At 35.6% G+C, this 27,464-nt stretch overlaps 2 protein-coding genes across 2 annotated transcripts in view; both read right to left on the bottom strand.

Annotated features, from left to right (window-relative positions):
- Window positions 1-12,666: 12,666 nt before the first annotated feature.
- LOC149230548 (metallothionein-like protein EMB30) lies at window positions 12,667-13,385 on the bottom strand. The gene is made up of 3 exons (XM_089376068.1): window positions 13,229-13,385; window positions 13,024-13,077; window positions 12,667-12,929 (listed from the first exon to the last, which is right to left on the bottom strand). Exons 1-3 carry the CDS (start codon window positions 13,276-13,278, stop codon window positions 12,797-12,799), a joined length of 237 nt encoding a protein of 78 aa, XP_089232194.1. The 5' UTR covers window positions 13,279-13,385; the 3' UTR covers window positions 12,667-12,796.
- The window catches only part of LOC149230547 (metallothionein-like protein EMB30), a 29,315-nt gene continuing 14,517 nt past the window's right edge, over window positions 12,667-27,464 (bottom strand). The window contains exon 4 of the mRNA XM_089376069.1: window positions 12,667-12,823. The gene's annotated coding sequence lies outside the window, so the exon portion shown is untranslated. The remainder of the gene's footprint in view (window positions 12,824-27,464) is intronic.

The following is a 27,464-nucleotide window of genomic DNA, read 5'->3' as shown; positions in this document are numbered from 1 at the left end:
TATATAACAATATCATTGAAATTTATACACATTTAAACTAAAATATTTTAAATGAAATTAAAATTAAAATCAAATTATTAAATAATAACAATGTAGATATTCCATAATACTCCAAGTTGAGTAGTTAAATTCTTTGGAAATTAAGTACACATGAATAATTTTTCTTTACAAATTTAAATAAACATTATCACAACATCTACAAAAGGAATGGAGTAACACAAGTTTTGAATTACCATAACTCATTGAAGCATATTCTACTCAATAAAGATAAACCCAGTCTTAATACTATAATTACACGGAATTTAAAACAATCAAAACCAAGGCTTTTCATTAGAAAATTCAACTATAAAAAAATAAGTTATCATAAAACTATAAGAGGAGAGAGAAAAATAAAACCCACAAAAGACGACGGTAAGCTCCATACAACTATGGGCTTGATCCCTCACAAAAAGCGACGCTAAGCTCCATACAACTATGGGCTTGATCCCTTACTTGTCAAGGACACAAATCCCTTTCATGCTTTCCAAACCCTAAGGGGTCATATTATCAACTCCAACTCACAACGCCATCCTAAACCCCAAATCCAAAGCAACAATTTGTAAAGGCTCCAGAAAAAACTTAGGCTTTAACATGGATAGAATCAATGACTACCCATATTGCACACGATAAGAAAATAGATGGTGATGTAAACATACCAATCCAAAGCAACAATTTGTAAAGGCTCCACAAAAACTTAGTCTTTAACATTGATAGAATCAAAAGCTACCCATATTATACATGATAAAGCAAATAGATGGTGATGTAAACCAACCAAATGATGTAAAAAAACCCCAAAGACAAAATTCTAAATGAAAATGCATACCTTGTTAGGTGTCTAAAGAAATGCGTACCTTGTTATGTGTCTAAGGTGTGTTTAAATCTAATAATAAAAACCAACCAACATATGAGAACCTCACATAATCATTTAAAAAGTTAAACCGCGCAAATCTCCAGTATACTAAGAATGTCGAATGAAATCTAACATCATAAAAAAGATGACAACATCACTTTCAGGAACAACCAACTTATCGCAAACTACAGCTACACCACTGGGAAGTTTTGTAAGTTATCAGACACCACAGTGGCAAAGTCTGCTTCTCAATCTGTTCGTGCCCACCCCTATATACGGCAGGCCACCACCGGAAAGAAGAACAGGTGGGTCACCCACGGAAAGTATGGAATCTCAGCCTCCAGAAGTGTAACAGAGACTCACCTTGAAGACGAGGGAGTCGAGCAGCGTCTTAAAGTGGAGCACGCACGTCATCTTTATCATCAATTGTGACTTGGATGTACAGGGTACTACGTAAGGAGAAGAATGTGAACAGTGGGCTCAACGTCTGATTTTTTTCGGTGCGACTTACGTCCTGCCAAAATTAAGTATTATTGGAGTGGGACATCCGAAAGGTTGTATTTTAACTCTTTTTACATTTTGAAATTTTTTGAGAATATATTATCCACTGGATAATTTTGTCCGAAATTTGATAAAAATCCGTTTGAATCACACATCACTAACGCATTTCATACGTCACAATTATAGGTTAGAATCGCCAGCATCTTTCCTGATCATTAGGCCTTGAGTTTATTTTGGATAAACTGTTTTGCATTTTTCTAAAGATATGGAATCTTCAGTGTATGACGGTTTATAATTATGTTCTTTAAAGAAAAAAATATTAAGATGGTGAGGAATATTGGATTACGAAGAGTGAATCAAACAAGGCTCCATGATGAGTTACAAAGAGGACACAACTGATGTTCTACCCTATAGAATATGCGGATATGTGAGATGAAGTGTTTAATGACTTATTCATTGAATGTTTCTCTCCACATACACGATAGACTATTGGGTGCGAGCCAAATTTTGGCATTCAGAGGCTTTCCCTAAACTTTTGGTGTTCATTATACCTATGATGTGATGGCCCAAATTTTGATGTTCGGTTGTGAAAATCAAAATTTGGTGTTTAGGAGAAAGTTCAGAATTTTATTTGATAGGAAATTTGAGGTTTATATAGAACCAAATTTGGGGCTTCTTCCACATGTCTAAATTTTACTATCTAGCAATTTGGAACTATTATGAAATTTTTGGTTTAGGTGAGTCAAATTTTGGAGTTTAGGGAGGTAGAGTTTTTGAGTTTATTGTAGCGAAAATTTTAGAGTTTAGGAAGGATTAATATTTGGATTTCAACAAAAAAAATGGAGTTCTATTGTAAATTTTGGTTTCAACACAAATTTGTTATTTTAGCTAGGAATGGTCTTTGTTGTATGGTTCGTCATAGATTGTCATTAATTTAGGCCAGTGGACTATGATTGTAATATTTTTCATTATTATACATCTTTTTGGTATTAGTCTAATGAGACACAAACATAATATTGTGTTTTATTTTAATGTATTTAGATGATCTAAGATGATTGCAATTGTATATGTGATGTTTTGGTTAAGTAATAAAGTAATTGTTTACAAGAATTTGACTAAAAGAAGAGTAGTTGTAGTCAAAGTGTAAGTAACCCAATTTTAGTAAGTCTGTAGGAATTTACAGGGTAAGTTCCTCAGACAGAACACCAAAGGACACCGCTCACAACCAGATCGCAGATCAATACACCAGTATTTTTGACGTGGTTAAAACCCTCAAAGAGGGAAACAGTCCACGGCCTAAGCCAACGCAAGTTTTCATTGTTTTTCCCACTTGGATCCAACCCAAGTTTTCTTATGAATCTAATTTGTCGTCATTATTTTCAAGTGATCTCTACTAACAAGGTCATTCTTTTGACCCAGTGAGGGCTCCTCCACATCAACCTGATATATCCAAGAGGAGATTTTTCAAATTTGTTTTTTGGAGAAACACACTCAAGCGTATTGGACTTTGAGGCAAAATAATAAATGTCCAATAATGAATGTTAAGCCCCAAAAGAATTTTTTTAAGGAAGAATTCTCTAAAGTAGCACAAGAGTTACCATCTTTCACTGAGATGTCAGAAACCTCCACACTATTACCCATATGCACTTTATTACTATATTTATTTGATCTTTAAGAGTATTAACCTTGTGCTTTGAGAAAATTTTATCCTTTTGAAGATTGGCTTCGTTCCCAAGAACTCGAGGAGGAACCTCCTTAGAAATTGTATAATGATATGAATTGGTGCCCTCACACCATCTTGGTCTTCGATTGGTTTTCTTTGATTTAGTTTTCCTGGAGCTGGGACAATTTTTGAGGGAGTGTCTAGTATCATAACAAGCTCTACGGTGGAAAGAAAAAAAATTTCATAGTCTAATTTTTGCAAACATAAAAAGTTTGGACCTATTAACTTAGTTTCAACAAGGAAGCCTTTGGAAAAATCCATTTCCACACATATGTGGGCATATGTGGGTTTCAAGTAGAATTTTGTGTCATTTTATTGGGAATAGAATTTGCCTAGAGCATTACCAATTACTATCAAAGAAGGAATATTCCACAAATACAAAGGGAGGTTAGGGAGCCTTACCCAAACTAGAGCAATAGAGATTGAAGTCGTTAGTGGGTCAAAGGAGGGGAGCCATGGTTATAGAGAAATCCCAACACTGCCCCAAAACCACATACTAGAATAAAAGATCAATGCTCTATCATTAACATTGTCAAATAAAACAATACAAAAACCTCTTTCCAGAGGGTAGATATTCAAATGATCGGATATTAAGGGCTTACATTGCTCATAAATCCAAGAGTGGAGATCAACAAGCCTCATCCACAAGCCATTAAACCTGCAAACTAAACTAGCTTCCTTAAGACCACAGGGGCTCCACTAAGAGAGCAATACCATACCATGTGGGTTCATATTAGGGGATATATATTGAGGAAAATATGAAACAATATATTGAGCATATAATAGGGGGTAAAGGGTTTAAATATTGGTGAGTATAAAAAATGCAGCTCTAAGTTAATGAAAAGATATAAAGGGGTATAAAAAATGCTAATGAAAAATGGAAACCTACAATATCTAGTGAAACTAGGGGTTTTTTAAATTGGGTAGATGTATTAGGTCACAGGCATCTTCCTCGGGTACGCGGGACCCTCTACATGATCATATGACAGCACTTCGTTTGGGAAAAGTTAAAAGATATAAGTGTGTTAAAGCCTCCTGAAAGGATCTGGCTCTTTGTTTCAGTGAAGGCGTGCAAATGGGTGATGTTGTGGACATAGCGAACAAAGTTTTGGTGGGAAGTGTCAGAGGGAGGTTGTACTTGGCTACCCGACTTTGTCTCTGGGTCACATATATTTGCAAGAACATACTCAGGGAACTCCCTTCCGTCACCACTTTGGCTTACGGATGGTTTTCTCTTAGCTTTCAAAGCGAATATTACACTTCATGGGTTCTCTCATGATACTGGCACATAAAATTGGCCCCTATCTTGCTTAAGAGATGGAGTTCGTTATTTGACCCCTAGTGGGAACAATTGGACATTGGTCCGCTTTGGGTTAATCTCTCGGGACTTCCCCTGCACTTCTGGTCTATAGACATTTTTAATTGCATTGGGAATGCATTGGGTAATTTCCTTTATTATCATAAATCCTACATTAGGACTGGAAACAATATTCACTAGAATCTAGATTCTGGATTATGAAGGGGTGTCATTCAGATGTAGAAGGTGTGACAAGGTAGGCCATCTATACAAGGAATGCCCTTTGGTCACTGCTGCCTCCTCTCCCACCAAAGACTCAAACAGTGCCACCCCTATTGCTCAAGCACCTGCATAGGAGAAACCTACTCATTTCTCTCATTCAAAGCCACCAAATCGTAGTTCTACTCACATGACTACTTTGGCTTCCCCCAAGCATCATTCACCTACCATAACGAGATCACAGGTTGCTACTGCGACCGCTCTCTGTGCTAGTATTTCTCCTCTTCATTGCTCTTCAATTTCATTATCTTTATCTACTTTTGCACAACAATTTCATGTTGCATTTGCATCCATTGCAAGCATTTCCTCCATTTCACTCTCATCCCCTCTGAATCCCCCCCGCCAATCCTATTCCACCACCTTGGCTTCTATACCTCAGTTGTCTATTAATCCTCCCTCTCCTGGTGCATCGGTCTCCTTTGGTCACTCTCATCCCTACAATCTTCCGTCTCAGTGGAAACACCCTCTTGAGCAATCTGGCATTGGCCTGATCTCGCTTCCTAAATTCACCAAGCTTAGAAGGGGTTGGCACTCCTATATTTCTAAATCCATTATCTAAGTAGGGGCGGATGTGGCCTAGGGCAAGAAATATAAACTTGATAGGGTTATTAGAGCACCGGACGCCCTCCACCGATCTCATCCATGAAGTGGGTCTCTTTTAACTGTACAGGGTTGGCTAGCCCTGCTAAAAAATTAGCCCTCACAAGACTACTGGATTCTTAGCAGATCGATATTAACTATTTACTGGAAACCCTTGGGTTGGTCGAGTATCTCATCTCTGTTTTAGATTCCCTGAAGCTGAGATGGACCTTCCATGCACTGGATGTCAGTGGACGATCTGGGGGAATCTCACTTGGCATTAGCCCCTGCATGATTAAGCTACTTACATCCTCAGGAGGGGATGGGTTTTTGGGTATGGATATATACTCCTAGGAGCTATATGAGGAATTGATAATCATCAATGTGTCTACTCCCTATCATAACAAGGTTGAATTCTGGAATCATTTACTCAACCTATCTCTCACTAACACAGGCAACCTCATTCTAGGAGGAGACCTAAATTTCTCAATTAGACACACAAAATCTTGGGGACACAATGCCTAGTTGGACCCCCTCTCGGATATTTGGAACATCTTCTCGAGTAGTACCATCTTGTTGATATCCCTATGAATAAGCTACAACCAACTTGGCGTAACAAAAAAATAGGAGAAGCATCACTATCCAGAAAATTGGATCGCTTCTTAATCAAGGAGAGTTTGGTAAGAGCCTTGACAAAATTTTGTTAATGGGTGGGTTGTGATGGCATACCTGACCATTCCCCTCTATATTTGGAGTTGTGAGGTCCCTTTCTGAAACCAAGGGCCCCATTTAAATTCAATTCCATCTGGCCGATGGATCTTGATAACATCAAATTTGTTAATGATTATTGGCATTCACATCCACCTACTCAAGGGAGATCTATATCATAAGTATCTTGTCACAATCTAAATGAACTAATGAATCTATCTATTCAATGGGCTACGAAATCGATCAATTTCAGAGTATCTCATCTAGTGGAAGAACTTATCCGCTGAAGATTCCACATGGGAGGATGAGAATTTTATATAGAAGCATCCAGAACTACTCAAGCATTGAGGACAACACTTTTTTGAAGGAGAGAGGCATGCTAGGTCCCTATAATACTAGTGATTACCCCATTACTATTGTAGTTATATGCCTTATTAATATTGTTGTGCCCCTATTGTCCCCATATTGTTATTATTGTGCCCCATAGAATCCCTCTATTGTTATTTTTGTGCCTTTATATTATTATTGTTAGGTCGGCTGGGTTATCTTGTGACTCCTTAGACTCCTATATATAGAAAGGAGGTTTTGTCGTTTGAATCATTGAAGAATCATTCATTTGTGTAATGTAAAGGAGGTTGCCCCCTCGAAGAGGCTGAATTCTAAGGCGTGGATATATCTTTTCTATCTTTTTGTGAGCTGGTTTCATAACAAATACCAAAATAATTTTCTTTTCTATTATGTCATTTCAAATACCAATATGTCACTACTAAAATAACAATTGGTATGACATATTGCAAATGCACAAGTTTCTTTATGATGCAAATAAGCGATTTTTTAAAAAATAAGCTAAGGATTGGTAATATTATTACATATATTGGCATAACCCAACAATAACAAAAAATGGCCATCCCCAACTACCACAACACAAGTTTTAGATATATATATATATATATATATATATATATATATATATATATATTTGTTGACAAAAGAAGAGCCAGATGTAATTAGATGTATAAATATTTTGATTGGAAGCACTAACTCATGGTGTTTAGAGAAAGCATTATACCTTCTAATCTAAATAACTGGATTCATCCAAACGGCCTGGCGAACTGGAATACGACGTGTCGGATACGATTCGGCCAAAAAACGTGTCCCAAAATAGGATTCGTCGAATCCTATGAGGATTCTTTGAACCCCAAACATGTCCCGAAATTTGCTAGCGTGTCCCGATTTTTGCCTGCGTGTCCCGATTTCCCAGATTCGTTTAGCCGAAAAGGGACTCCCGCAAGTTAAAAAAGGCCGCATTTCCTCATTTCAGTCACACTGTTTATCATGTGGCTTGCATTGTTTGAGCTGTTTACAAGTGGAAAAGGGTTTGGAGCAAGAAGCTAAGGGAGTAAAGCGTTCGGCAAGGAGATTCAAGCACCAGGTAAGTGCATTTCAGCTCCATTTTTTTGCATTTCTTATTCTATTACAGCAGTTTGTATATGAAATGCCCCTCCTCCCCCAATATCATCAGAGTCTGCTGCAAGTAATGTTGATGGAAGAGGAGGACCTAAAGACAACATTGATAAATATCCATTGTGGAAATATGTCAGAAGAGAGGATGGGACAAGCACCAAGGGAAAGGGAGGAGGCAATGGTGCTATGGAGATGAAACTTTTGTCACATTTCTTTCAAAAGCACATATTACCGTGTGAAAGCACATTTGTTGGCTTTACCGAGTTGTGGGATTGGAGCTTGTAAAGCTTTTTCTTTACAAAAGAGAAAAGAATTGGAAAATGAGTCCACTGTTGGTATGGAAAATGTGGCTTCAAAATCAAGAAAACCGAAGAATGAAGACCCCCTTCCATTTTTGAGGAAAGACACCGCCAAATTTCCATTTGAGAGTTCTACTTCTACTGGGGGACAAGCAGCAAAAAGAAGAGCACTTCGTCCAATGGACAAGATTTTCCAAAAAGAGAGACGGGAAGAGCTTGATCTCACTATTGCCTTCTTATTCTATCTAAACTTCATATCATTTAATGTTGCACGCTCACCTCTATTTATTGAGATGTGCCGAGCTCTAACTCAAGGGGCTCCAGCAGGGTATGTTCCTCCTGGGTCAGAGAAGCTGAGAACCACATTGTTGACGAAGGCAAAAAAGGAGGTGCAAAAAATGCGTAAGCCTATTGTAGCATCATGGCCAACATCTGGGGTTAGCATTGTTTCTGATGGATGGACAGATCCAGCACGACACCCAATCATCAACTTCATGGTGTCTTCCTTGAGTGGTCCAGCTTTCATGAAAGTAGTGGATACACTTGGAGAATACAAGGATGCACAATTTATTGGTGAGTTATTTATTAAAGTTATTGAAGATGTAGGTGTTTATTCTTGTGTGCAAATCATTACAGATAATGCACCTGTTTGCAAGGCTGCTAGCATGATTGTGGAAGCTAAATATCCATAAGTGTTTTGGACACCTTGCATTGTCCATTCATTGAACTTAGCACTGAAATCCATTGCTTCTGATGTGCTTTGAATTGGAAGCATTATTGAGGATGCAAGACATATCCGTCACTTTGTGCAAAAGCATACAAATTCCCTCACTATCTACAAGGAGTACACCATTCTATCATTGTTGAAGATTGCTGATACACGGTTTGCCTCTTCATTCATGATGTTGAAGAGGTTTAGGGAGGTCAAGACCGCTCTTAGGTCCATGGTTATTTTTGAGTTTTGGTCTTTTGGAGAAAGAGAGATCAGGTAACCTCTAAAAGAGTGAAGGACACAGTGCTAGATGATGCTTGGTGGGAGAGGGTAGATCTAATTATTCGGATCATGGACCCTATCATTTCTTTGCTTCGATTTGCAAATACAGACAAACCCATCCTAGGAGAGGTTTATGAGGGATGGGATTCCATGATTGAGTCTGTGAGGAGCATTATTCTATAGAGTGACTGCCCCGAGTATGAGACATCACTAGAGGCCTTCTGTGATACTATATAGAATATTCTTGTCAGCAGATGGGACAAGAATTGTACACCTTTACATTGTTTGGCTCACTCATTGAACCCCAAATACTAAAGCCATGAGTGGCTGAATGGTGGACCTTCCCGTAGATTCCCTCCTCACATGGATGGTGAAATCTCACAGGGGAGGAAAGAGGCATTCAGGCGGATTTTTCAGGATACTGCATTGCTTGATGAGGTGGAGGATGCCTTTGCAGAGTTTTCCACTGGTAGTGGTCGATTTGGAGGTTATGATGTGATTAGAGACAGGGGGGCTACGGAGCCCTATTCTTGGTGGGAAAATCATGGGGCAAAAATCCCTCCTCTTCAGCAGTTAGCCATGAGGCTCCTCTCTCAGGTGACTTCATCCTCTTGTTGCAAGAGGAATTGGAGCACATATGGGAATTTTTATAGTGTGAAGAAGAGCAAGCTTGAGCAGTCCAGGCAGAGACAATGGTGTATGTGCACACCAACCTTCATCTTATTTACGGGCAGAGGGAAGAGTGGTTGAGCGGAAAGACAAAGATGTGGGATGTCTGTCGTGATGATATGGGTTTGGACACCAGTGTTGAGTTGGCATTGGTCAACATGGATCTCAATGATCCAGTGCTAGAGCCTGTAGATTTGATGACTTAGAGGGGTCATCCTCCACAACAGCAGATGTAGAGGCGACTATGGATACAGGGGAGGAGGAGGATGCAGAGGAGAGCAGTGGGGACCATGATGATGAGGACACTGATGCTGATTTTGATGATGATGATGAGGATTGATGCCTTGAGGCATGTATACCTGTAGTTTTTTTATATTTTCTATTTCTATTTGCCATTGGCATTGCACCAACACTACCTATGTAACACATTTTGATTTGATGACTTAATGAGAAAACTACAGTTGTCAGTGTGTTTATCTTACTATCTTGTAGTTGTAAGTTGTCTTTCAGTTATGAATTATGAATCATGATTTATGTGACCATTGACATGTATTTGAATTTTGTATGTACTATGCATGCTATAGATGAAGATCTATGTTTGAAATCAATAAATTTGTATCATTAATTAAAATTTGTGTAAGAAATATCTAATTTTTAATATATATATATATATATATATATATATATATATATATATATATATATATATATATATATATATATATATATATATTTAATAAAATAATATATAACAAATCCTATGTGTCCTGTTCCGGGGGGCAACATGTCCGAATCCGATACTATGAATCTCGAATCCCCATGTCAGGTGACTTAGCTTCTAATTATTATTTTTTAATATTTAACTACACTATTTCTATATGAAGTGAACCACAACATTACAACAAAACAAAAATTATATTTACAATTAAAAACTCTTCCAAAAGGAATTTCTATAGCAATCTCTCCTCCATAATCATAGCCTCTTTAATCACACTCTCAAGCATATTTAATTGTGAACAGTACATAGTAACACGAGTATTGGGTGCAAATATTGTAGTGCAAAAGTACTTTATGGCCATATCTAAGATTATTTTCAATTGGTGAAAGTTACTTCCACATGTCTCTTGACATTAAAATACTTTGGTCATGATAATAGAAACTCGAGAGAGAGAGAGAGATTTGGATAAAATAATTAAAAGCATTACATTGAATTTTATATTTCAAAGTAAAGCCCAATATCTGTAATTGCAATAGACATCCAAGATAAGTACTTTATGGCCATATCTAAGATATTTCCAATTGGTGAAAGTTACTTCCACATGTCTTTTGACTTTAAAATACTTGGTCATAATAGAAACTCGAGAGAGAGAGATTTGGATAAAATAATTGAAAGAATTACATGGGATTTTATATTTCAAAGTAAAGCCCAATATCTATAATTGCAATTGACATCCAAGATCCGAGTAAGGATTACCATAGTGCAAGTGTTTAGGAACTCATTTTCAACTAGAGATTTTGGTCATATTTTATATGACATTTTTAATATGGTTCATGGAATTCCTTTAACAAGGGATAACCTTCCTAGCATCAAAGGAAAGATCCATAAAAGCCAAAAAGAAGATCCATAAAAATAAAAAAGATATGTAAATATGAAGATATGTAGACAAACAACAAATAAAAAAATATTTAGAATTGTAGAAACATCTTTACCAACAATTTATTCATAATTTGTTTTTCAAATTTATATTTATAATTAGTCCATTTTTTTTTTTTTTAATATCAAGACTATGAGAAATATTAAGAAATATATATATAACGTGCTTATTTTCATTAAAAACTAAATACCAAGAAATTGATTAACATGGGACTATTTTCCACTTAATCATAAATAGTGCTCTAAAATTATCACCCCTAAGAAGACTATGATAAAAAAATGGTGAATACACATACAGGAGAAGGTTATTTTTCTTTCTCTACTCACCATTCAATCATGAGTAAAGTTCCTTTAGTTATGTTCAATGTGTACATAAAAAGATCCAAGTTATTGCCCATTAAGTACAATATTTTTTGTTTATAGTTCTTAGATCTTCTCAAGATTCTTATGGCTTCCTTTGATGGTTGTTCCATAAGAACTTAGTATGGAAGCCTTCCTTTTTAAGGCAAGAAATCCCTTTTCCTCTCATTTAGTAGATTTTACTTCTTTTTTCTATTCAAATTTCTCATTCTTTTCATGAGTGAAATATGGGTAACAAGAACCCAATCTCAAATTCTTTTTAGTTTCAAGAATGTAAAGGGAGCAAGATACAACAATATAAAACATGATTGCATAGATCTAAGAAAATGTTACATTCATTTCTGATAATTTTTATTATCTATAGACTAAAGTCACATCAACACCATAAAATAGTAAAAATTAAATTAATGATAAAGCGATAAGAAACATAGATAAGGGGTTATTCAAGGTGGCGTGGTTTTCCTCGATAACAATGATGCGTCAATCAACATTCGGGGATAACAGCCGGAGATGACTGTCCTCACTATTGGTTTGACAACAAAGTTTAATAGATTTTTCCACCTTTAAAAATAAAATAAAAACGAACCCAATCTTCATTTATATATTAAATAAATTAAAGTTATAACCATATTTTTACTTCAAAATTCTCAGCCTTGCCTCTTGATTTCCGAGTATTGACTGAATATATCAAATTTGTCGGATCATAAATGGCGTTGCATCTCTAACACCCAAACCAGCTTTGCATATATCGAACTTTTACCTTTAAAATACATTTGCATATATCGAACTTTTACCTTTATATCTATGTATTATAACAATGAACATAATACTCAAGTCCAAGTGCTTTAAGATTAAGATGGGGAAAAAATTATAAATAAAATAAATTCAAAAGATTTGACTCACTTTGCAACGAAGGTGCTTTCAACCTGCTTGAAAGATCAATGATATTATTTTCATGTTTAAGATCCGAATTTAAAAATGGGCTCCTAATTATTATTGTCATCGTTTGTAAAGCTTCGTTCTGTGTGTTACAAAAAGAGACGAATCATCAAACCCAATCAACGGATATGGTTACTATAACATTTTATACACAAATCATAACCACTTTGCTGTTTGAATAAAAATATCAAGAGAAAAACCATATCCTGTTATATGTAAAGTCCTATCTAGTAATCAAACACATGAAATCAAAGAAATTTAAGATGCAGAGCACAACATAACAATTAAGATGCAATGAACAATACAAGGCATACTGAAAATCCAAAGTCTATTTAAATTCAAGCGTTTATGTAGGACTACAGGTACAGTAGCCTCTATGGCCCTCCAAAACCATCCATTGGGTTTGATGAAACAAACATATGCTATGATATACTGGACTTATCAGACACCATTTGGAGAGACTACGACTATTAAAGAGACAATATATTGACTTAGGTGTGGCAGCTGCAAGTGCCACACTGTCAGTTTGGGCCGCACTTGCAAGTCGTTCTCCAGAGATACATCGCCACCGTGCCTGTTAACATCAAATCCAAAATATATTCAGTGATCATATCATCTTGAAACCATAAAACCGAAATTTATAGCAATTTATGCAGACAACGCGGTACCCCATCTCATAGCTGGTTTCCACAATACCGTCCATCTGGAATCCCTTCTTCTTGCTGTGCAACAAAACAATCCAAACAGGGAACGAGGTTAGTCCCTACCAAGATTCGAACTCATGACGAGCGGCATGAAATTTGAAAAGGAAGAAAGAGAAATTGACAGGAATTGGGATGAAAAGACTAGAGAAAAACAAAGTGGACAACATACGGGCACTGGGTTTTGTCAGCGCAGTCACAATTTGCGCAATCGCTCGACATGCTGGCTGCAAAAATGACGAATTAACAACAACAAACTACTTCACTGGGAACTTCCAAGTTATCAGATACCACCCTCGCTTCTCAATATAGGCGCAGACACCCCTATATATATAGGGCAGCCCAGCACCGGAAAGAAGTGCAGGTGAGTCACCGACGAGAAATCTGAATGCTTGTTCCAGGAAGAGTTCCAACTTCCGGGAACCCACCTCGAATGTGACGAAGTCGATCAGTGTCTTTTGAAGGAAACACAGTGGAGCACGCATCTCATCCTTAGCACGAACGTGTAGAGTACCTCGTAAAGGGACGAGTCTAACGCTATTATTTGGCTTAAAATAACTGGCCTGCGAATGGGCAGTAATACGCCGGGGTTGTATATGCCCTATTATATAATTGGGCGGGATTAAAGTTTCAACATTTGAGTTTATGGCGCGCTTCTACGAATCAAACATCATTGCGATGGGACATCACCGACGAGTTTCCTTTGACTCCAGTCTCCAGATAACAGTTCAGTGATTTCAGTAAAAAGAATAATGATGGACTCCATTTTTCTAAAGCGATCGATGGACGAATCAAACTCTGACAGGATCACGCAGCATGACGATGCGTAGATTTAATGGTTTATAGTCGATATGGATCATGATAATAATTATTTAATTCAGGAAGTCATGCTTTTTAGTTTTGAATGGAGTCGTTTACTGAGGCAGAGGAATTGTCGGACAGTCAAAAGAGGTTGGAATCTGCGTCAAAAAAAAATAAAATTTTTTGTAGAGGTAATGTTTGAATTGTGTTTTTGATGGTGGAAATGGATTCAGCACCATCAAAAATGTCTAAGACACCTAAAATTTTGAAGTGTAACAACTATAACTTGAATTTACAAAAATCCTTGCTAAATTTTCTCTAAATATAACTAGAATTTCTATAACTCCTCCGCTTGGTTAGACTACGCGATTTCGAATCACATTCAGAGTCTGTCACAAGTCCTAACTTCAAATAATCATGTGTAGCGTCTTTCTTGATCATTGAGCTTTTGAGGATAAAACATCAGAACTTGAGGTCAGGATGTTTTTTGTTTTTTGGGGCCATGAGTAGGTTTCCGATACAGTTATTTATTTAGAGCGAGGTGATTACATTTGGTCTTTAATGGAATTAATAAAATAGATAAAAACGAAATAGTATCACTTTAAGTTTTTGAGTTCATATAATTAAAATGTTTAGCGGTCTGGGGTATGCCGTAAAAGTGCTTCTACTTGGCTAAGAGCTCGTCTTCTTTGAACGTAAGGAAACAGGGTAACGGCCCATGACCCAAGGCATCTGGCAGGAGTGAGAGCCTGCGCCCGTGGAGACCACCTAAGGGGTTATTAAAAAGGTGGCATGGTTTTCCTTGATAACAGTGATGAGTCAGCGAACAATCGCGGATAGCAGCCAGAGATAGCTGTCCTCATTGTTGGTTTGACTCACTGAGTTTGATAGGCTTTTCCACGGCAATAAAAATAAAATAAAATATTTCTAAATGCTGAATTCATTTCACTTCAAAAAAATATTGAAAAGCTTGTCAAAGTTATCTGATCAAAGACAAAAAAAAAAAGAAAAGAAAAGAAAGAAAAAAGAAAAAGAAAGAAGCTATACCTTATTTATATAGATATAAAGAAAGTTTTGTTACTGTTTTGAGATAGCAGTTATAAATATGTAATGATACAGAGGCATTTCAATAGTGAAGAGGGCGTATTTTTCGGAGTGAATATGTTGTTCTTTTATTCTTAAATAAGTTAGAAATAAAATTTCATTCTTATAAAGAAGTTGAAAAAGTGTTCATAAGTGCGTTATGAAAAAAATTCTTAGTATAAAATTGGTTATGTGAATAAAGTGTAACTCACAAATATGACACGCAGTTTATTATTCCCTAATAACCTAGCTTATTTATATCAATAACGTTCTCTTCTCTTCATAAAAATCCCATCTCACAATAACTTTCTCTTCTCTTCATACAAATCCCATCTCACAAAAACATTATGTTCATAAAATTCCCATCTCACAAAAACAAAGAAAGGCAATTTAAGCGTGTGAGGGTTGAGATAAGTTAAGTTTACCCAAAAAAAAATGGAGTTCTTCGAATAGAGTGTAATTCACAGGTATGAAAATTAGTTTTCATATCTTATTTTCTAATAATATATATTATTTATATAAATAATTCTCTCTTCCCTTCCTAAATATCTAATATCACAAAATATAGATCGCATAAACTAATAATGATGAGAATAAGCTAAACTTAGAGCAAAATATTTTATTTTCCTAAATAAATATAAATATTTTTTTTAATTATAATTATAATTTTAATAAAAAATAAATAAAATTTAATAATTTTTTAATTATAATTATAATTTTAATCAAATTATTTTTTATAAGGGAAACTTTAATATTAATTATTTTGTTTTTTTCTAAATTAGATTTGTATAACCTTTGGAAATCAAGTATATTACTAGTATATTATTTGTTAAAAAATACATGGACCTTACTCAACCACAAAAGAAAATGGATCTATTAGCCATTATAAAAAGACATTGAGATTCAATTAAAACAAAAGAAACAACAATTAATCATGGCAAAGCAATGTGAAAATGAGACAACATGCTACAATAGAAGAACAACATAACATCCAAGTTAGGTATTGACAGATGTCTCTAGAGTAAGGTCATTCACACTAGAACCAGATGGTGCAGAGTGCAGAGTGCATGAATTTGATTGGATGTATGTCTCTATGTGTGCCAAGCAGGCATCCATCCTCTCGAGACATGAATTTTCTTGCCCATGGGCCCTTTGGATATCATTAAGAAAGGAAATTATGTTATTCATCTCCTCATGTTGCTCCTTTAATACTTGTCCTAACAGGGTGTCCAACTGCTAGTGTAGCATGATTGAGTGCATATATTGGTTACTTCTTCACCTAATATGAGTAGGGTCAAGAAGCCAATGATAAACCTCCTCCATTAATTCTGAATTTGAGTAGGCTTGATGATCACGAGTAACGTTATTCCAAATTTGATGTATATCCTCTTGAATGCTAGGAGAGGTCATTGAATGATATATGGCAACCACTTCTTGGGCCTAGGTCTGGACATGTGACTACCCTCACTGGCCATGGAAGTCAAACCCTTTGCAGTTGCGCATTTGCTAATGTGACATTAAAAACACATAACAAAGTAATCTAACGCAAGGCCAAGATTGTATAACCCACCAACACCAATACAACCTACAAATCAGACCCTCACCCCCTCCTTCGTTGCCCCTGCCCACCCTCCCCTGTGCCTTCGTTAGGATCAAGCCATGCATAGAAGAAAAATCTGAGAGCATTGATCAACATCTGCGAAGACAACCAAGGACAATATATGAACCAACACCTAGGATTTGCACCCAACATATCCAACCAGTGCCGAAGAATATGCCCAAAGGGAGGAGCATAGGGATAAGCCAAGAAAAATAATGCATCGAGCCAAGGATAAGATATTACCTAAAAAAGCAGCGAAAGAATGTCAAGACCAATCGACACCTTGTTCTTTTAAATTGAGAGCAAGAGCCAAAAACCTCGTCTATGCAATGCATCTAGAGACCCAGTGTCCCAACATATTTAGCATAGTTTGATTCAAACTCAGGAGAAACGTCATTTCCCTCGCCCCTAGTTTGATATCCATCGTCCTTAGTCACCGAGAGTAAAAGGAAAAGGAGGCCTTTGTGAGTTGTAGTCACAAAAACATTTTCAACGTGTGACTTTGAAAGCAACCAAATCTCACCCATTTAACTAGCTTACTATAATAACAACTCGATATGACCATACAACATAGATAGAAATAAAATCCCACAATCACAATCAACAATGTGACCCTGACATAAAAACATATTTTTCTAAAAAAAAAAGAAAAATTAATGAAATGATAAATCTAGAATAAATTCGCCACAACACCAAAAATTATAAAACTGCACATGCTTCGTACATATGAGTGTTGGCACACCAACCCTCCTAAATACCTTAAAAAAGTTGATGGAATACATCTCTACTTCCTTTACCAAATGGCTATACACCTCAATCAAAAATACAAAATTAAATTAAAATTAATTAATTAATATAATATTTCTTTCCGGTATTATATTTATTCTCTAACAATATCCCTGTGTGATGTTTTGAATATGTGTAGCTGTCATGTCAGATCTATTGACAAAGTTTCAGATAATCTTTCATTTTCAGCTATAATCATCTTTAAAAAATAAAATAAAATATGCCGGCTTCTTCTTTTGTCTCCAAGTAAAACGATTTACTTATCCTAGTCTTTCGTATTACATGGTAAAGCGATAACGATATCAGAAAAATGGTACTCTCATATCATTCAGAAGTTCTGATATATGAGGGCTTTTCCTCGTTATGAAAAAAATGTGATGTTATCACGAATATTTTATGCACCATAGGTTTGGTTTAAACTTCTAATCTAGTTTTTTTAATATAATATCAAATTATAATTACGTTTTATATTTAAATGACGTGGGCAAAATTAAGTGTTTTTAAATATCATATCACTTCATTTTAATAAATTCATTAGTGATAATCAAATAGAATATTAAATAGGTATTAGATCATGGATATTGCATTTAAATCAATAACTAACTTAATAAATAATTTTCTAAATATTTATAATAATAAAATAATATTAATTACATAAAATTTATATAATATTAAAAAAAAAAAAATTACATTATATAAATTTTTTTTTGTAAAATTCAATTGATATATAACATTTATATTATTAACAGATTTAAAATTTTATAATAACCATGTTCAAACATTTAAATATATATATAATTTAGTTTAATTATATAAATTATTTATAAAATAAATAAAATTATTTTTATTGGTATGATTATTTTAGAACAAAGCTTTAACAATTTTAATTAAGTAATTTTGGAATAGGATTTTTAGAATTATGATTTAATTATTGATAATTATTAGGTTAATGGTAGAGATTTAATTTTAATTGAAAATTTTAAAATATTCATAGTAGTATACATATAAAAAATTGAGATTTATTTCCAAAATAGTTTTTTTTTAAGGAAAAAATCGTAATTTTATTAATGAAAACAAAATTTGATGTTGTAGATGCTTGCAAGCAATCTATCATTTAATGATCATAAGTTCATACATAACAATCAATTAACAGATGGAGAGGAAAAGTTAAACTTTTCTCCATTTCTTCTTTTCAACCTTCTACAATTCTCCTTGAGATGGCGTGGATGAAACAACAGCTAGCTGATTTCCTTCTATTCTTGAAGTTTCCTTGTCTGAGTCTGAATTATTAGATGCATGATGACGTTTGTTTCCTCCAATGTCCTTTGCTTCAGGTTTCCTCAAATGTTGTGCCATAGTGATCTATAATTCTGATGGTTCTTGAGATATTTCCCGCTTCCCTTCCTTTTCTTGTATATTTTGTTCTTCCACATTTGGGATGGGATCTCTTTCTTCTTCTTCCTCGTCCTCCTTTGGCTCATTTGGGGGAAATTGCCATCCTTTGGGTTGCTTCCTTGGTTTCTTCTTCCTTTGCTGCTCTTTCTTCGCACCAGGACACGTATTTTGTAGATGTCTTGTTTGCCAGCATATTCGACATCTGAATGTTGTGTTCTCAAAATCTAGGAATTGAGTCCAGCTTTGCTTGTTGTGTGAGAGTTGAATGCAGCCTGGTAGGTCCTTGCTGAGGTCCACCTCCACACATATTCGTGCGAAGTATAGATTCGTTCTTCCATCCTTTGTATGTTTGTATTTATGAATCATCCTAAGATATTCCCAATGCCTTCTAGCACTTGATTATGCCAGAAATAAAGGGGAAGGTTATGTAGCCTAAACTAAACCGGCATTCTTGATATAATCATGGTATTAGCATCGAAATATGCGAACCATGGAGTAACGAAAAGTTTAGTCGATCCCCAAACCCATGGGCCTTCCTGAAGGATAACTTTTTGTTCCTTTGATGATGTAAACTTTATAATGAAGAAAACTTCGGAGCAGAGGAGTATTTCAAAATTTGTTGTCCAATTGGTGAACATCCATTGGTTTTGGCCAGAAGATGTTGAATCTGTAGATAATGGCTTGTGCTTCATAGGTAGTGTGAAGATCATTTGTTTCTGGAATATCTATGATCAATTCTGGGACATAATTTGCTTGCTCCACTATGTAGGCGCTAGGAATATTATGTGTTTGTTCTGGTTTCGTTGTAGCTTCTGGTTTCCCTTGGAGGATATTTTTTAAGGAGATACCAGCATTTATGTGTTCCTGATTCTGTTCATTATATTTGCGTAACCTAGATCCAGCAACACCTCCTGCTCCTTTTGATTTACTTGATCCTACTACTCCTCCTCTCAATCTCAGATTGAGGATGATGGTGGTCTCAGGTAAAATGTTGTATTCATGTAGATTGTGATCATCCTGTAGTGATCTGCCACCACAGATCAAGTTTTGCAAGTGTGATGGATAACCCAGATTTTGCATAATATTTTGCTTCAATTGAAAGATCTTGTCAGAATCTTGTACACATAGTAATGATGAGTTACCAACAGGGGATTTTAAGAAAATTTGGAAGCAGTTCTTTTCTTTCTTCTCTCACATATCAGATGTTTTAGGATCCGGACCTGTGTTGTATGATGTTTCTATTCCCTGTAGTAGGGATTGCATTGTGGGTACATTCGTTGACTGCAAGATCCTTGTTGATATGTGATTTATTAAGTTTTAGGCCAAATCCAATGAGAAGCGTTCAAGAGACCTTGGATTAGGGCCCGATCCGCCTTGTTTAGAAATTTATACGCCCAGGATGAGTGTATATCCTAGATCTAATATGGTAGCTCTAAGGTTTGTATACCTTACATTGCAGGTGTCTGTGGTTGGGTCTGTAACCAAGGTATTAGTGTCTTTGCATCCCATATACATTGCTGAGAAGTGTGTCTCGATGATATCCATAAGACTGCATCGAGCTCCAATCCCCTCTTCATATGAGTACGAATCAAACGTGTAGATACAACAATTTTAATTTTTTTTGGGCATATATAAATCACATTCAAGGATAGCTATGTCCTCTGTAGAAAAGGCGAATATCGTCGTGTTGCATTTTATCCCTTGTTTATGTTCTTGTAATGGATCTTCTAAGATAGGAGATAGAGGAGAAACGATCTTTGGATCTATGTCATACAGTTGTTGTAAGGATAGATCTAGCATGCGTCGACTTATCAATGTATAGTGTTTCTACTTTTCCGGTAATGTCTAGGCCAATTGAGCATCCGTGATGACAAAAGGAAAAACCCCAATGATTTGATGGGAGCTCCCATTGGGTGTGGTTATGGATGCATATATCCACCCATTAACATTGTAGAAGATAGATCCATGTGATCTATGTTGCGGCTCAGCAAGTGGAGATCTAGCTTGAATAAAAAAATCAATAAAAAGAAAAATATTCACCTCTTTGTCACATACCTTAGAAATTTTAGACCTGGTAAGCGAAAGAGGTTGGGGAGAGAACCCAAGGTGCCATCCGGCATAGTACAAAGGCTCTAGATTTGTCCTTTGACATACTAGGCGTGAGACGCAGCCCCATTGTCAACTATCCCTTAAGTTGTGGAGCGCAGCAAAACCTTAGCATTCTCCATTGTAGTGTTGCCAAAAAATGTATTGTTATTATTCACATTTATCTCCAAAGTAGTTATGCCATTCTTTGTTTTTAATTAAATTGATTAATTAAAAAAATTATCCTATGAATATGTATGATATAAAATGAGTTAAGGTTTTTTTGGTACATGATATTGATAAGCCATAGTATTGACACATGATATTGTAAGAATCTCCAAGGTAAAAGTCTTCTTCCATGTTTTTTTAAATCTACATATGTTTTATCATATATATTATTTTCTTTTATTGTTTAATAATAATAATTTAAATAAAGTTATAATTTAGTTAATTGGATGATTTTTTTAATTTTAACAAACTGAGATGTATCTTGTAATAAGAGTTTTGATGTTTAGGATGGATTGAAACCTATCCTTGTTTATGAATGATTTAATTTATATGGCTGAGCTAGTTTTACTAGAACATGTTAGGCCCCCATAATACTAGAGATTCGCCCATTACTATTGTCATTCTGACCCTTACTGTTATTATTGTGCCCTTATTGTCCCCATATTGTTATTAATATGCCCCATAGAAACCCACTATTGTTATTTTTGTGCCCTTATATTATTACTGTTATGTCGGCTTGACTATATTGTGACCCCTTAGAGTCCTATATATAGAAGGGAGGTTTAGTCATTTGTATCATCCAAGAATTGTTCATTTGTGTAATGTAAATGAGGTTGCCCCCTCGAAGAGGATAAATTCTAAGTCATTGATTTATCTTTTCTATATTTTTGTGAGCTGGTTTCCTAACATTTGGTATCAAAGCTTTGGATTCTAGGGTTTCACTACTCCAAACAAGTCATCGCGACAATTTCACTATAATTTTTTTCTGCGATGTTTCAGAAGCTACAAAAAACCCATTTGAGCCGAAATCGTTCTGAACTTCGGATCCAAATTTCAAAGCTTGTCTCGCTATATTTGTGGATAGATGATCTGAGGAATTTAGGGTTTTGCAGACTCCCGAATTACATTCCAAACAAGTGACCTAGGAAAAATTGTCATGACTTTTGTTTCAAGCATCAGATTGAAATTTCGTAAGAAGTTTCAGACTGAGGACGGCTTGTAGTTTTTTGTGTACCAGTTTCAAGTACTAAGGTCGTAACAATGACACATGGAACGTTGTACAAGTTCGCTCTACTGAACTAGTCTATAATTAGGTCGCCGTGGGAGATTTGGCATAACTCTTCCTTGGAGAATCCAATATTGATAAGAATTGCACGGTTAGAAAGAGGACTCAAAGGGATACCGCAAGATGAGATTTCAGATATTCAAGATCCGTAGTTATAGAGATACAACAAATTCAATATCGAGCTCTTACAAAGTGAAAAAAAGGGGTGTAGTTTTTTTTTTTAATTTTGCATAAGATTTGTTTGAAAAATAAGTTTGAAGGAATTCAAAGAGAATAGTGAATAATTATTAGCATTAATTAATTCACCGAAGAAAGAAAATGGAAACGCCTAGTAAGAAACCTGAAAGCTCTAACATGACTAGTGAAGAAGAGGAAGAAATGCAACATGATATATCAAAATTATAGGACCAAGTACAACACATTTCACTCTCACTAAAGGTAAATGAAGCTAAGATGAATAGCATGGAAGCTAATATGAATGGCATGCAAGTGGCGTGGAAGCTAAGATGAATGACATGGACGCTAAGATGAATGGCATGGACGATAAGATGGAAGGATTGAAGATAAATTTGAATAAGTTGCTACAAGAAATGGTCACTAATGGTGAAAGGGTAGTAAAGGAAACTCATGATGAGAACAAAAGAAATGTTAATCATGATTTCATAGACTCTAATGTTGGATTAAAGACCCACCATGTTCCAAAAATCGATATGAGGAAGTTTGATGGCAAGGATCCCGGAACATGGATACTACAGATGGAGCAATTATTCGATCTCCATAATGTGCAAAACAAACAAAAGGTATGTATTGAAACTTTATATTTGTAACCAAGTCAGTTTGTATGGTATCGGTGGCTTTGCTCTCGTAAAAAAATTGTCACTTGGGCAATTTTTATGGAAGAATGATAGCACATTATGAGGATACAAAAAGCAACACCATTTTTAGCCAATTGATAAATCTCAAACAAAAGGGTTCAATGAGGGAGCACATTGAGGACTTCCAAAAATTGAACATAAGGGTAAAAGATATTCGAGAGGAGCATAGGGTTGATGTGTTCATAGGGACTTTAAAGGATAATATCCAACATGGGGTTTGCCTTTGGGAACCTGATTCATTGGAGAAGGCATTCAGGTTAGCAAGGAAAATGGAAAGAAAATTTATGGCAACCAGGAAGCCTACCACAAACAACTACAAAGATGGAAGTGTTGTTTCCCATAGCCTTCCACAACCTACAAGGTTGAGACCACAATAATTGGAAGAAAAAAGATCAAAAGGGCTTTGTTACAGTTGTGATAGCGAATACATTAAAGGTCATAAGTGTGCCGAGAAGAAATTATTCTACATAGATTGTGAAGAGGAGGAAGAAAATGAACAAAAAATGTCAAAAGAAGAGGATATACTCCAGGAACAAACCTTAGATAAAGAAGAAATGAATCCAACCATATCTTGTAATGCATTGGCTGGAATTACCACTCCTCAAACTATCAAGATAGAAGGACATATCAAGAAGAAAAAGGCAATAGTGTTGATTGATTCGGGAAGTACCCATAATTTTATTCATTGTAAGATAACAAAGGAATTGAATTTCTTCCCATATCTAGCACCAGAGTGTCAAGTGATGCTTGCAAGTGGAGGAACCATAAATTGCTCTGGAAAGTGCCATAATATCAAGCTATCCATGGGAGAATATTTATTGAATAGTCCGATTCTTTCCATTCCAATGGGTGGTGCTGATGTTGTATTAGGAGTCCAATGGCTACAATCCTTGGGTACAATAGATTTTAATTTTCAAGAACTTTTCATGAAATTTGTGTGGAAGGAAAGGAAGTTGAATTAAGGGGTATTGCAGGGAAACCGAGAAAGATAATCATCTTGAACAGTATGACAAAGCTTCTAAATAAGGAACAACGAGGTTTCATTGCACAATTATGTTCGCTAGAGGTTCCCACATCGAAATCATCTATTTATCTAGATCTCCAAGAAGTCTTGGACAATCATTCCAAGGTATTTAAGACTCCCTAAGGTCTCCCACCTATTCGTGATCATGATCATGCTATTCATTTGATTCTAGGAAGTGCTCCTCCAAACATCAGGCCATACAGCTATCCATATGCCCGCAAGAGTGAAATCGAACGTATGGTTGTAGAAATGCTAGAGACTGGTATAATTCAACCTAGTCAAAGTTCTTTCTCTACTCTAGTAGTATTGGTGCACAAGAAGGATGGATCATGGTGCATGTGTCCAGATTATAGGGAGCTCAACAAGCTCACTATTAAAGATAAATTTCCCATTCCTGTCATTGATGAATTATTGGATGAATTGCATGGATCGATTTACTTCACCAATTTGGATCTTCGTTCAGGATATCATAAAATCAGAATGAAGCCTGAAGACATTCTGAAAACAACATTTAAAACTCATGAGGATCATTATGAATTTTCGGTCATGCCTTTTGGCCTTACCAATGCACCTTCTACATTTCAAGGTTTGATGAATTCCATTTTCAAACACTTCCTTAGAAAATTTGTGTTAGTATTTTTTGATGATATACTAATCTACAACAAGTCTTGGAAGGATCATGTTGAACATGTTGACAGGGTGCTCAAACTATTGGAGGAGAAACAATTATATGCAAAAAGCTCCAAAAGTTTCTTTGGAGTAAAAGAGGTGGAATATCTGGGTCATATTGTATCTCATGAAGGTGTTAAGGTAGACCCTAGCAAAATTAAAGCCATTAAGGAATGGAAAATCCCCACATCCATAAAGCATCTGCGAGGATTTCTCGGGTTGACATGGTATTATCGCAAGTTTGTTAAGAATTATGGGAGAATAAAAGCACCTCTAACAACATGATTGAAAAAAGATGCATTTTCATGGACTCTAGAAGCAACAAATGCCTTCGAACACCTTAAAGAGGCAATGTGCCAAGCATCGCCCTTAGCTATGTTGTACTTCACAAAAACCTTTATTGTGGAATGTGATGCTTCAGGAAATGGAATTGGTGTTATTTTAATGCAAGATGAAAGACTCATTACTTTCAAAATTCATCCAATCAGGGGAAAGTATTTACACAAAGCTATTTATGAGAAGGAAATGTTGGAAATACTACATGCACTTAAGAAATGACGACCCTACCTAATGGGAAGATACTTCAAGGTAAAAATGGATCATGATAGTCTTAAATACTTTTTAGAACAAAGATTATCCTCTAAAGAGCAACAAAAATGGGTCACAAAGATGTTGGGTTATGACTTTGAAATCATCTATAAAAAAGGGAAGGAAAATGTTGTGGTAGATGCAATCTCAAGAAAGGATGAGGATGTGGAAGCATTGTTGTGCACCATTTCTATTATCCAACTAGATTGGATAAACAAAGCAAGGGAGGAGTGGAAGATTGACGAAGAAGTGTGGGCACTCATTCGAAAGATACAACAAGATCCCAGTACATTTGATATATTTAGCTGGAAAAATGATTCGTTATGGTACAAAGATTGCTTATACCTATGTAAGAATTCCCAAATCAAACAAAAGATTCTTATGGAATTGCACACTTCTCCCTTAGGAGGGCCCTCACGATTTTTAAAAACTTACCACAAGGTTAAGAAGGAATTTTTTTGGGATGGCCTTAAATCGGATATTCAAAAGTTTGTGTCAGAATGTTTCGTTTTCCATCAAAATAAAGTTGAAACAATTAAGACCCCAGGTCTATTACAACCTTTATCCATTCCAAGCCAACTTTGGGAGGAGGTTTCAATGGATTTTATCACAGGTTTACCCAAGTCCAAAAGAAAGAGTGTCATCATGGTGGTAGTTGACAGACTTACCAAGTATGCACACTTTTGTGCATTATCACATCCATTTAAATCCAGTATAGTTTCTACTGCATTTATGGAAACAATTCAAAAGCTACATGGAAACCCAAAGATTATTGTAAGCGACAGAGATCCCATTTTCACTGGAAATTTTTGGACATAATTATTTTCTTATCTCAGTACTCAGTTAGCTCATAGCTCATCTTATCATCCTCAATTTGATGGGCAAATTGAGATAGTAAACAAATGTTTGTAATGATATCTTCGTTGCTTTGTATCTGATAAACAAACACAATGGGTCAAATGGTTGCCTCTCGCTGAATGGTGGTATAACACCTCCTTCCATACTGTAGCAAAAATGACCCCATTTAAGGCACTTTATGGATATCATCCATCATCCATCACATCATATTTAAGAGAAAATTCTAAGGTTCAAGCAGTGGAACATCACATCAAGCATCAACAACAAGTTCTCCAACTCTTAAAGGATAAACTCACGTTGGCGCATAATAGAATGAAACAATAGGCAGATCAACTTCGTAGCGAAAGAATTTTTGATGTAGGTGACTGGGTATTCCTACGGCTACAACCATATAAACAAATGTCCCTCAAGCAAGCTAAGAAAAATAATAAATTATCACCAAAGTATTATGGTCCATACAAGGTGTTGTAAAAGATTGGTACTATGGCATACAAATTGGAGCTTCCTGCAACTTCCCGAGTGCACCTAGTTTTCCATGTTTCATGTTTAAAGAAGTTTATAGTTTACAAGCTCCTAGTTCAAACAATATTTCCAGAACTTGATGAGGAAGGAAAAATCATATTGGAACCGGAGGCAGTAACAGAAACAAGAACTCAAGAGCTATGAAATCGATCAATTTCGGAGTATCTCATCAAGTGGAAGAACTTATCCGCTGAAGATTTCATATGGGAGGATGAGAATTTTATACAAAAGCATCCAGAACTACTCAAGCGTTGAGGACAATGCTTTTCGGAAGGAGAGGGGCATGTTAGGCCCCTATAATACTAGTGATTCCCCCATTACTATTGTCATTGTATCCCTTATTTTTATTATTGTGCACTTATGTCCCCATATTGTTATTAGTATGCCCCATAGAAACCCACTATTGTTATTTTTGTGCCCTTATGTTATTATTGTTATGTCGGCTTGATTATATTGTGACCCCTTAGACTCCTATATATAGAAGGTAGGTTTAGCCATTTGTATCATCCAAGAATTGTTCATTTGTGTAATGTAAAGGAGGTTGCCCCCTCGAACAGGATGAATTCTAAGGCGTTGATCTATCTTTTCTATCTTTTTGTGAGTTGGTTTCCTAACAGAAAAACCATATAAATTAAATCGATTCTTAATCACGAATATTCATGACCACTTTATCATGGATATTGTTACTATGTAAATAGACTTTCTTATAATACTATAGACCAATAGCATATGTCAAAAAAACCATAATTCATTTCATTTGACACTTGTTCATATAAGTTTATAACATTTATTTTAATTAATGAATTTGATTAAAAGGACAAAAAATGC

This window comes from Pinus tabuliformis, chromosome J, assembly GCF_031772625.1.
Source record: "Pinus tabuliformis cultivar Carrire ecotype Pingquan chromosome J, CPIR1, whole genome shotgun sequence".
NCBI lineage: Eukaryota > Viridiplantae > Streptophyta > Pinopsida > Pinales > Pinaceae > Pinus > Pinus tabuliformis.
This window is presented reverse-complemented; position numbering and strand designations above follow the sequence as displayed.

Coding starts and splice junctions, on each gene's coding strand:
- LOC149230548 (XM_089376068.1), bottom strand. CDS start 13,278: ATGTCGAGCGATTGCGCAAATTGTGACTGCGCTGACAAAACCCAGTGC. Junction 13,078..13,228: donor GCTGACAAAACCCAGTGCCC/GTATGTTGTCCA, acceptor TTTGTTGCACAG/CAAGAAGAAGGGATTCCAGA. Junction 12,930..13,023: donor GAAACCAGCTATGAGATGGG/GTACCGCGTTGT, acceptor TGATGTTAACAG/GCACGGTGGCGATGTATCTC.